Here is a 12,370-nt window from a genome sequence, read left to right on the forward strand (position 1 = left end):
TTCGTTTTCCAAAGTAATTTCATTCGTAACGCATAATTTAATTCTGCCCTATAGATCCAACCCCTGATATTATACCGTTGGCCATTTTAGAGGTGGGGGGAGGGGAGAAAGGGGGAATCTGGATAAGAACGGGGTTATTTTAAGTCACGTATCGATATCGAGGTAACCTGTAACGAAAAAACGAGAGAGGAATAATACGCGATCAGGTGGCGCACAAATGGGATCGTTGAATTTTATTATAGTTTTTAAACTAATTTCATTCGCAACGCATATTCTAAACCATCCGACAGGCCAATTTCCACCCGCATCGAGATATTATACGACAGCCTGCCTATTCTCTCGCTTATTATTACACAACGGACGAATTCGTCTCCCTCTCCCCGCGTCGAAACGCTACGCTTCTTCCTTCCTTCCTTCCTTCCTTCCTTCCTTCCTTCCTTCCTTCCTTTCTTCCTTTCTTCCTCCCTTTCTCCCTCTTTCTTTTACATTTATTTATTTCCTAAAACGTCCGTCCCCCGGCCGGCCACTTTATATTTGACATTTTTATTAAACCAGCCCCCGTGTGTCCGTAGCGACAGCGTATCCCGGGGATGGCAGCGGGGCCGCGCACGATATCCATCCCATATTGCCGTTAGGGCAGTTTCGTAATCTTCGCAAGGGTACCCTTCCTTATATTGACCGAATAAAAACTCGTATCCGCCGCCTATTCGTCGATGCGCCCACACCCCCCTCGACTCGCCCCATTTCGCTCGGAACCACGAAAGACAGTCGGCGCGGAAGTGATGGCGGGGTCCCTGTATCGGGTCCGGGACCACCCGGTCACGTCCATGCGCGTACACCCCCTTCATAAATCAACTTTTCACTTTACGATTCCGTCAACCGGTCGGAAGAAGGCGGTTTCCACGCGACCGGTCCTTTTTTTCGCGCGAGAACGATTTTACGCGGGTACGGAGACCCCCCGCGGAGATTTCACTCCCTCCTCTCCTCCCTCCTTTCCCAACCGTGATACATCGCGCATGCGTCGAGATCGATCGCGCAGCTCGAGTCGATTACCGATACACGCGCATCGTCGCCAGATATAGAATAGGCAAATTGACGGGCGCGATCGAATTTTATCAACCGCTTCGTACTTCTCGCCGCTAACGTCTGCGAATGGAATACCGGCGCGATGGAATTTGATACTGCGCCCGGCTGGCAAATAACTGTACACCCGTGAAAAGATCGGTTACCTGCTTCCGCTTAAGAAGCGGATTTCTCCCCTCTAGGGGAATTCGCACGTGCGCGCGCGTCGCGTTTCGCACCCCTCGCGATCTCTTCCGAATGATCGGTGGCAGATCGGATGGTATTGGATTCGCGATCGCGACTCGTAGGCACGTGAAAATTTTCATCCTCCCTTTCCGTTGGAATTTCGCTCGTGGTGGAGACCTCTCTTTCTTCTTCCCGCCCGCGTGTTCTCGTCCGCGTGGGCATCATCCGACGATCGACGTGTATCAATCGAATTACCAGAAATTACGTTACCGATGAAACGTAGGAAGAATGGAAAGGAGAGAGAGAGAGAGAGAGAGAGAGAAAGAGGGGGGTAAGGAGCGGTTGGAAGCGGACACGGAGAGGAGGAGGAGGAAAAAGAGAGAAGAGAGGAAGAAGGAAAAAAGAGAGAGGAATAAATCCGGAGAAAAAATGGAGCGCACAGATCGTTTGACGAATCACGAGACGCCTCTTGGATACGCGGATAGGTGGGGCACGCTAAGAGGGGGGCCAAGGGGATACGCGGTAGAGGGATGATGTTTTTTTCCTCCGCGGCGCCTCTTTAATTTGCCCTCCAATTAACGGACGGGGTCCTATTTGAAAAATACCTGCCACGAGGGCTGGCAATTATACTCCTTCCTTTTTTTTTTTTTTTTTTTTTTTGCGCCACGAGCGCGTTATTAGCGCTATCCGTCGTTCCTCTTGCTCCTCCTTCTCCCTCATCTCCCACACTCCTTTCCTCCACCTCGACCACCTCTCTCTCTCTCTCTCCCTCTTTCCTCATCGTCATCCCACCAAACTCTCTCCTCCTCCTCCTCCTCCTCCTCCTCCACCTCTTGCTGCCGCCTCGTCGAGCTGTTCCTCTTCGTTCCCACCATCCTCCGCTCGTCCACGTCCCACCCGCGCTCTGTGTCACCCTCGCTTTTTACATGCGTGTGGCCGCGTTCGCGTATCCATATCTGCGTCTGGTTGTATGGGTTTTGTGCGAGTGTGATGGTTGTGGTGGTGATGGTGGTGGTGGTAGTGGTGGTGGTGGTCCAAGGGGGAGGACACGCGGGGTATAAAGGGGAGAGAGGGGTGGAGGGAAAGAGAGGGACAGAGAGGAACGGTTGGGAAGAGGGAAACGAGAAATAGAGAAGGTGGGAGGGGGTGGAGAAGGAGGTGGAGAAGGTTGAGGGAGGGATGGAGTCGGGATGCTGGCGAGTTAGAGGAGTGGCGTTTATAACTCGTGCCCGGGTCTCCAAGCTTTGAGAAGGCCAATTAGCAGCATAAAGCTACAGCTCGGCCCCGGGGCCGAGGATGTTTGTATGTAATAATGGATTGTTACTCAAAGTATCCGGCTAATTAATTAAGCCCCCGCGCCTCGCCGTGCAGCCACTCACCATTTTAGCCGGCCGTCCTCCTTCCCTCGGATCGCCTTTAGAACGCGTTCGTTCCTGCGAATGTGGTTATTCCTCTCTCTCTCTCTCTCTCTGTTTCTCTCCGCGTCGCTTTTCAACCCCTCGTCGGGCCACATCGGTTCGAACGGTTCCTCGCGATCGATGAACCCGCCGCCTCCCGCTGTCCCCCCTGTAGATCTTCGAAACGCGGTCATCGGATACTCGAGCCTAACTCGAACCGCGTTCTCGTTCATCGAGATCCACGGATCAAGATCGAACCTCTCCTCTCGATAACTTCGAATTTTGGAAAACAATTTCTTTTTCATTCGTTCGCGTGGAAAACGCGATTTCGATCGAATCGTTTTCGAACGTCTCGAAGGATTTGGATTTAGCTTGGGTGGTGGACATCGGGTCAAAATCGATCCATCGAAAAAACCCCGAGAGAGATTTGACTCTCGCGGCGGCGACGACCGAGGACCGTTTCCAATTAGCGTGGATCGTTATTGCGTGTTGTCGGCCACTTAGCAGACGCTTATTATCACGACGTACGTGTACATTACGCGTGGTGGCTGTCTGCGCGGGGCATTGTTACGGAGGCACAATGGTAGGGAGACACGATTCACGATGTCGCGGATTTAACGAGTCGCCGTTCTTGTTCCTTGTTGCAGACGGCGTTCTAGCCGAAATCACGATGACGATGGACGTGAGCAAGTCGGAGCCGAGTAAAAATGGCGCGACGCAGCACGAGTGCGCTGGTTGTGGGAAACCGATCACGGAAAGGTGAGAGATACCGATCGCGTTATTTTTATTCGAAAACAGGAAAAAAAAAGGAAAAAAAAAAAAAGAAAGAAAGAACCGATTGTTGTGACGTATAACCATAATTGTTCGTTTTAAACGAGAAGAGAAAAAAAAAAAAAAAAGAAGAAAAAGTTCAAAAATCGAAAGTTAATCGAAAGATAAACTTCTTCCGGAAATCCGGTGGAAGATGAAGCTGGAGAGAATGATAGGCTACTGGTCGGTAAGAAGGAAAACTATGGTCGGTTCTTCAGGTATCTCCTCAAGGCCATGGACCTGTTCTGGCACGAGGACTGTCTCAAGTGCGGGTGCTGCGACTGTAGGTTAGGAGAGGTCGGTTCTAGTCTGTTCACCAGGGCCAACCTTATCCTCTGTAAGAGGGACTACCTCAGGCTGTTCGGGAATCCGGGACATTGCGCGGCTTGCAACAAGCAGATACCGCCGTTCGAGATGGTTATGAAGGCCAGGACGAACGTCTATCACCTTGATTGTTTCGCCTGCCAACAGTGCACTCATCGGTAAGTTAACCAATCGAATCGAATCCTTCATCCGTAATACTCCCTTCATCATCCCCTCCTTCGATCTTTCGATCTTCAATTTTTCTTTTTCTATTCTTCTTCTTCTTTTTTTTTTCCCCCTCCCCCCTTTATCCTCACGCGAACGTTTCCACGTACATTTCTCCTCGTCGAGATGAACGACGATGCGAGAACGGAGAAAAAGGGAGGACGGAGCGACGCATGCAAAAGTAACAAAGACGGTGGAGCGGGCGGTTGGGGGCGGTTGGATACGGAGAAATACGGAGGGGACGGAAAGAAAGAAGTACCGGGAGTACCGGTTTGCTAGAAACACAGTCCGCTCGGGAGTTGCTTTACAGGTCAGCTGGGAAATCACCCTGCGCTCTATCCGTCGCGACCTCTTCCTCCGCTCGCGCCAGCGTTCCACGCAGGAGGAGGCCAACTTCTCTCGTCGCCACGTCCATCTCCCGCCTCCGACCCCTGAGACCAGTTATGTAATTATCCGGATACTGCTGACATTTTTGTATCATATTGCTCCGAGTGGAGGACGGAGTCCCCTTGAATGCAACTTTTCGGACGAATCGGGACGAATGTAAAATTCGGTCTTTAGCGTCTTCTATCGAGCCAGACTTTTATCTCGAACGAGATCGAATCGTTTCGTTCGAATAGTTCTCCTCTCGCGATTACCACCTACCCCTCCTCCTCCTCCTCCTCCTCCTTCTCCGTTTCCATCGCGTCCTCTCTCGCGCTCGCGTTTTATTAAAGTTCCGCAATTTGGCTCAAAGCGATCTTTCCTTCCCCTCCCCTCCTCTCTTTCTCCCTACTCCGTTGATCATCCGCCTCTACCTAACATCTGACGCGTAAATTACAACGGACAGAGCGGCGAGTAATTTGCCGGGATGCGAAATTTTATTGCCGCCGGTAACGAGGCCCGAGTAATTTCGCGACTTTATCCTGGCCGCGATCCCGACGTCGGATGCCTTCGACGTCGGCCAACGGCGAGGGAATTACACCGGGGAGGGGGGCAAAGGATCGGTGGATACAGTTGAGCGGAGAATCACGGTCCGTGAACCGCGCGACAACGACGAGCGGCAAGAAATCGCGAGAGAGATGGGGTGGAGAGGGGGTGGCGGAGAGAATAAGGTTTCGATGGAAGAGCGGCGGTCAATGTAAAACGGTGAAACTATGGAAGCGTGGCGGGACACAATGCCGGCTTATTGACGAAACGAAAGGTTTCGAGGGGGTAGGAAAAGCGAGCGGGGTTGTTCTCTGGTGGCACGTAAGGGGGCGCGAAAGAGAGAGAGAACGGCGAGCGCGGTGATGGACGATGAGAGGTCGAGAGAGGAAGAGAGAAAGAGAGAGAGAGAGAGAGAGTGGAGCGCAGAGAGGAGAAGGGGAGAAGGCGAAACGGAACAGGAGAATGTAGTTTGGAGCCAATAACAGTGGCTCGTCCAGGCGTGCGACAAACGTTGTACAGCTTCTCAAACAATGCGAACAAAAGAGCATCAATTTTACGTTTTTATCGCGCTGTATTGTCTGTCTTCGACAATAGGCCGAGCGGGCAGCGACGGAGCCGCCATCCCCAAAGCGGTGTCGCTCGCTCGCGGGGTACAACCGACTTCAACGAAATCAACGAAACCTGCTTTTGTCCCCGTGATTCACCCCGCGCGGAGTGCAGAGTGCGCGATGTTCTTGCGGTTCGGTGTGCAAGCTTTCCCGATACGAATAGCTTCCGCCATTGCCCGTTTCGGGGAACGATTCGTTCCCGAAACGCGGGGCGAACGCGTTTTCACGGTGGATAACCGGCAACCTAATTTCTATTATCGGTTCGCAATACAGTAGCTTTGATCGGTCTCGTATCTCGTATCACGTAGCCCGTATCGAAAAAGGGTATTCGCGATGATGGAGTGGAACGCGCGCGTTATACTCGTGCTATTCCTTCTACGGATAAATTTAGCGAGAGTAATGACGACGAGTTTGAGGGGAATTGGAAAAAGGAGCTTAGCTAGGGAAAAATGATTTTAAAAAAAAAACTCCTATTAGAGTAATAGCAAAAATTTTCTCTCGTTTACTCTACCCCCTTCTTGCACACGATTTTAAAAGACTTAAAAAAAAATTGCCCTCTATGTTGCCAGCTGCAAGACCTGCAAACTGTCTTTCACTTTAACCAAACGAAATTGCCGACGATTAGATTTCATTGGTAATTTAGCGTACCGCCAATCCCGCCAATTATTCCCGTTTGATCGAAGCCCCGAACGTTCCGTGGCCCGTGGATCGAAACGATTCCGCCCGTTCTCGGTCGGATTTAGATATTTCCCGTGGCAGGGGTGAACGAGAGAAAGAGAGCGAGCTAGAGAGAGGAGAGATAGAGAGAGAAGGAGGATCGTTTCCAATTATTTCGTCGGTAAAAAACGAGCGGGTGAACTCGAGGAGGGCAATTATACGCGGGGCGCCGCGACGTGTAACGCGACGACTTAGAGTTTGCAATTAAACAGCAACAATTACACGGGGTAACTTTAGACTGTAATAACACAGAATAAAGGGTTGCCGGTGGCGGTGCCTAGCCTACCACCCTCCTGGTTAGAGGATGATTTACCGATCCAATTAGATATCTCTCTCTCTCGCTCGCTCGCTCCTTCTCTACACTCTCCCCCCTCTCTCTCTCTCTCTCTGACTCTGGTCTACCAACACGATCCCTTCGAACTGTGTAGGGATATAGGTTGCCGTACACACACACACACACATACACGCGCGCGCGAATACGCGGGAATACGCGTCCCCTCGACGTTTCTTCGATCCTCTCTTGAGAAGACGTCCGGTCAAATTTAACGAGCGCCCAGTTAATGCCCTCGCCGGCTACAAATTGCAGTTTGCCGTCCCGCCGTCGCTAATTCGCCCGAATTCCTCGCGAGGAATCGTGGCGTGTTCATGAAACATCCTCGCGCGAGATCTCGGGTCCCCGGGTTCAATTTCGAGGGGGAAGAGAGGGGGGGGGGAAATTGAAATCAACGATTTCTTCCATCTTCGCGCCCCATCCCCTCTTTCTCCCTTCTTTGGGAATTCACACTTTCGCTTCTTTAAAGCGATAATGTCTTCGGCTGCGGAGCGGGCACATCCGATCGATCGTTAACAGTTCGTTAAATTACTGTTATAATAAGGGAGATAAGGAGCGAAAATTGACTTAACGCGTGTTTATAACCGGCTGGGGAGAAAACCTGTTCCAAAACGCGCGCACACGTACACACGCGTACGCGCGTACACTAATAATCGCGTTGCATACGATTATTACCTAGGTTGGACGTGAAATCGGCATCGGTATTATCGGTCCCGTGATTCGCGACCAGTCACCAGTCGCCAGTAAAATTTATTATCTCTTCGATGCTACGTGTATCCGTTTAACGTCCCCTATCCTTGTTTAAAAAAAAAAAAAAAGAAGAGAAAAAAAATAGCAATAACAACAACAACAACAATAATAATAATAATAATAATAATAAAGGAAAGAGAAGAATCTAAAAACCTGCACTTATACCACGAGCAAGCCATTAATCACGGATGGCGCGGTTGTTCGAGCCGATACGGTTAATTTGCCTGGCAACGCCTTCCAGCTGGACGAGAGAGCGGCTTAATCCTCTTTCCTGTGCAAGAGGAAACTCGTCCCGTCGCGGCAGAGGCGCAAATTAAACCGGTAACGGGAGGGGTACAGGGATCCCTGGACGCGATCGCGACGAGGCGCGTATGCAAATTTTATTCAAGAAACCTGTATATGTGTGTGTGTGTGTGTATGTCTCCCTTCAAAGAAAAAGATTCGCAGAGGAGGAGAGCGAAACGGTGAATGTTTTATATTTCTCTCTTTTTCATTCTCTCTCTCTCTCTCTCTCTTTGGCTGGTCTCGACGGTTGCAAGTACACGTTGCAACTGCATCGAACACGTAAAGCGAGTCTAATGGGGTCACGCATTGGCACCGGTTACTTTATTTATTTACAAAAGTACCGGCTTCCGGTGGCACGGAGCCGGTCCGTTTTTCCAACGGGAGCCGGACGTGTCCGATTTTTCTTGAATTCTCGTGTTTCGTATCCAGGATCCTTCCCAGCCGCGACCCTCGTTAAACATTCACTCGTGCCGATCTTAGAGACCTCTTCTCCTCCTCTCCACGATTGAAATTTTCCACGTGGATCGTGCAACGTTGGACCTCGGCTCGGACCCATCCCTTTTTCCGCCTTTCGTTCCCGTATACCTTACGGTATTAATATTTTAAATGTCTCGTTGCGGTTCGCCATTGGCGATTTCTAGGTCTACGATGTTTGCGCGGCTTACGCTTTACTTTATTTCTGTATCAAAGACCGTTTGAAAAAGGAAGCTTTTGAAAATTCTGGTGGATCGAAGGTGTTCAATAGTGTAGCGTGTTATATATCGGGAAATGAGAGAAGGAAGGAGAGAGAGAGAGAGAGAGAGAGAGAGAGAGAGAGAGGGATATTTGTTTGTTCCGATCTGATTTGTCCCGTTTGCGCGATATTTTCGTCCAATCTTTCCGATTACATTTTACGATCGCCTCGAGTGTATCAGAATTTAATATTTTGAAATAGCTAATGAAACCAATCTGCCTTTTATTATTTCTCTTTTTCTCCGAAATTCGATTTGCCGTTTGTTCTCTCGTTAAAGAGAGAGAGAGAGAAAGAGAGAGATTTTCGAGCGTAATGGCAACGAACAATTAACCGGGGTGGGATTAAATTGTAGGCGATAGAGCTTGTTCAAAACGCTAGATGAAAGTGGAAAACCGGCGGGTATCGCGCGCGGATGGTATTGTGCCGTGACAGACAGCTGCATCGGTAGCGAGAATTAGAGGAATGGGATTCGCGCGGCATTATTCGCGCGATCATAATAGAGACTCTGAAACGAGTGCACTCGTGCAACAGTATAATTCCGCCGGCTCGTAGTTATGCGAATATCTACTTCGATCCAGGCTTACGACGAACAACAACGGTCGAAAGAATGTGACGCGAATGTGTTGCTTGCTTATAAATAAAAAAAAAAAAAAAAAAAGAGTTGGGAAAGAATTCTTAATATCGCGAAACGGTATTCACACCGTGGAAAACGCTTTAATACGACACGTGGCGACCCATAAAGATAAAATCGTGTTACTTCGTAACGTGTATTAACGTGTCCCGTTATAACGAAGTTTCCTTCGCGTTTGAATAGATTTTGATTTTCGATAGAGGTTGAGAAATATTCCCTTCTCGGTGAGTAGAATCGCGAATTAAACGTTAAAAATTATTATTAGGAACAAAGGAAGATATTGAACAAAAATGTGATTTAATTTTTTATTTCGCCCGATCGTAACTTCGATTCGTTCGCAAATAATTAACATCTTCGATAATCGACTCGAAACACGAACATTTCGAAATCTATAAATACTTCTTACCAACAAACAATTCGACAAACAATTAAAAAAAAAAAAATAAATAAAAAGAAAGAAAGAAAGAAAGAAAAAAGAAAAAAAATGGAAAAGAAAGGAATTCGTGGAAAGAAATCCGCGAAGAGCGAAGAGGTGAAACGAGGTGAATAGCCAAGCACGGTTAGGTGGCAGGCAATTGACAAGGAGGAGAGAGGTACACCTTGAAAGCAGGAGGAGGCTAGTCGCGGGCAGAAAGCAGCGAGCAGGTGACGGTCAGCTGAATAGGGGATAGAGAAACGCGACGCGGAGGTGTATAGAAGTGGCAGAAGGGGTGTGGAGGATAGAAAGAGAGGGAGATAGAGAGAGAGCAGGAGGTGGATCAGAGTACAGCGTCATTTAGCAGACGACGCGTATAATAGGGGAAACGAGCGAAACCCGGTATAAGCTGTGCTCGTCGGGAATGGCCGCGCGCAACGCGATAATTCTATTTGCCGTACGATTATGAGAGTATCTACCTCGAACCAGACTCTGCCGCTCTCGTATTTCGCTCTCGTATTTCCTACCGGGATCAAAGCGGATGTGAGACCGCTCGCGGACAGAAGCCCGATAATAATTATTTGTCCGACACGTTGCGATACGCTCGTTATCCACCGCTTCGTCCCCGTGCCACCCTTTGTCATTGTTTCTCCTTTTTTTTTTGTCCCCTCCCGAGTTTTTATTTTTATATTTTTTTTCTTTTTTTGCGTTCGCTTTTTTCCCGTCCTTTTTTTTCGTACGCTTTTTTTCGCTTCCCCCCCCCTCTCTCTCTCTCTCTCTCTCTCTCGTTGCGACAATCAACCGATTATCGACGAGCCTCCGTGTGACTCCCACGCGTGGTGGCTCGCGAATGAAAGAATCGGTGCGCGCTTTTTTTTTCTTTTTTTTTTTTTTTTTTTTTTTTNGGTTTCGATTCGAATTCCCCTCCCCCACCCCCCCCCGCTTTTTTCTCGATATGCTAAAAATAATGCGCGGTTTAGCTGTCGCGGTGTTTCTTTTAATCGCGTCGAAATTAATTGGTGGGTATCGTCAAAGAGATCAAAGGGAAGGATCGAGAAATTTGAATAGGGGCAATATTCGTTGGATATATTTCGTGGTGTTGAAATGAGAGAAAGGAAATGGAAAAAAGAAAAAAAAAAAAGAAATCGCATCGCGAGACCTGAGTCAAGGGTCTCATTAATAAAGATATCCAACGAGTCATATCGATGTGTGCATTCGTCAAAGAAAAAAAAAAAAAAAAAAAAAAGAAAAAGTCAATTTCAAACGTCTATAAACACGATCGCGAAATTGGAGAATGGATCGAAGCAACGAGATCTTCGACAAAATTTCTCTTGTCTTGCGAAAGAACGAATATCGCGAGCTAAATTTCCGAAAGTATTCGTCGAAAGGCGAGCTGTAATGGCCGAACCAGTCCGGTCGTTCCCTCTCAACTGGATTCTCGCGGTTCTCGAACGTAACAGGTGAGGATATCGCGGTGAGATCTCGATCGATCTCGACTGCTCGACGCTGCCCTGATTTCGAGGTGGCAGACAGTCGATGAGAGGAACAGGCGTATATCCTCGACCGGTTTGGAACGGCCCTTCCACCTGGCAACTCTTTCGTTTTGATTTCAGGTTTTGCGTGGGCGATCGATTCTATCTGTGCGAGAACAAAATCCTATGCGAGTTCGACTACGAGGAGAGGCTCGCGTTCGCCAATATGTCAGTACAAACACCGGCCACGCTGGCGTACATCAAAAGGCAACTGCCCCCAGCGCCGACACCGCCTGGCCAGAACATGCATCCGGGTCACAATCCGCTGCAACCTCATCAGGGACTCGGCCAGTCGGTGGGTCAACACAATCACGTGTCCAACGTAAGTTAAGAGGGGATCCTAAAATCGTTTGAGCCGCGCTCGTTTCGATCACTTGGGATCAACATCCCGACTTTTGCTCCCCACTTTTACTTAACCCTCCTCTATATATTATCGAACACCGATGGAACGGAACGGAAAAAACGCGATTTCGAATTCCATTCCAATGGAACTCGCATCATTAGGGAACTTTTAATCCTATTAATCCTTTCGAATTTTCTTTCGAACGAACGTAAAGGAGAGAGATTCTAGGTTGGTTTTTTTTTAATGGGCGCAGGGACAAATGTCGGGGAGCACACCGATGGTGAACGGGACGGCCATAGGCGTGGGCGGCCCAAGAGCTCCAGGGGACATGAACAACAACGGTTTGTCGGGTCCTGCCCTCGGCCCGGTCAAGCCACCGCCAATGTCTATGCAGGCGCCGACCAGCTGAAACGAGGTGTCACCCCCCTTGAAGAAGCTCAGATGTCTCAGCGGTTATTGAGGCTGTTCACGCTGCTGACCCAACAGACGTAACGGCGCACGGACACAGCGGTACGAAGAGAGAAAATTAAAACGCGAAAGTGAACGAAGGGAACGAAGTATCGGAGTGACAGACGGACACGGATGGACGCGTAACGCGTGGATCGGTGAGGAAAGATGATGGGTGGGGAGGGAGGGGGGGATGGTTGAAAATTCACACGAACACGGAGAAGGGGACTCTTCCGGTTCTCCCGAGACTCTCGTTCAGAGGTTGGGGAATAATCACTGTGATCGCGAATTATATAATGAATAAATTTAATCGGAAAGGATACGATAGAACCGCATAGGGAAGGGGGGGGGGGAGAGGCGTGCGAGCGTCGCGCGAGCTAAACGGAGATCAACGTTTAATTACGCACGTCTTGTAATATACGGTTACGCAACATGTGAAACACAATGATAAAAATAGGCGATTTATGTAAGATACGTTTCTAGCGAGGAATCTGACGAATGATTAGGATCGCGAGTAAGTGTGTAAGAGCGAAAGGGCGAGTGGGTGAAGAGCGAATGAGGCAGAGTTATCTGTAAATATCTTGTATCTGTCGACTCTGCAACGACACCGAAAGACTATCAGTATACGCAGACCAATCGACGAATTTCCACGGTTCGCTCGCGATTCGTCGGCATTCGAGATTAAC

The 12,370-nt window shown here is 49.0% G+C and overlaps 1 protein-coding gene across 2 annotated transcripts in view; it reads left to right on the forward strand.

The window, feature by feature from the left end:
• Nucleotides 1-11,822, forward strand: part of LOC122716891 (LIM domain only protein 3-like) — a 77,239-nt gene extending 65,417 nt beyond the window's left edge. For both annotated transcript variants that reach the window (XM_043940393.1, XM_043940384.1), the window contains exons 3-6: nucleotides 3,293-3,404; nucleotides 3,674-3,937; nucleotides 10,976-11,216; nucleotides 11,491-11,822. In XM_043940393.1, the coding sequence (XP_043796328.1) occupies nucleotides 3,316-3,404; nucleotides 3,674-3,937; nucleotides 10,976-11,216; nucleotides 11,491-11,646 (750 nt within the window). In that variant the 5' untranslated portion in view covers nucleotides 3,293-3,315 and the 3' untranslated portion in view covers nucleotides 11,647-11,822. The remainder of the gene's footprint in view (nucleotides 1-3,292; nucleotides 3,405-3,673; nucleotides 3,938-10,975; nucleotides 11,217-11,490) is intronic.
• Nucleotides 11,823-12,370: the final 548 nt, after the last annotated feature.

The sequence above is a fragment of the Apis laboriosa genome, unplaced genomic scaffold (genome assembly GCF_014066325.1).
Source record: "Apis laboriosa isolate Shangri-la unplaced genomic scaffold, ASM1406632v1 scaffold11_cov152, whole genome shotgun sequence".
Classification (NCBI taxonomy): Eukaryota; Metazoa; Arthropoda; class Insecta; order Hymenoptera; family Apidae; genus Apis; species Apis laboriosa.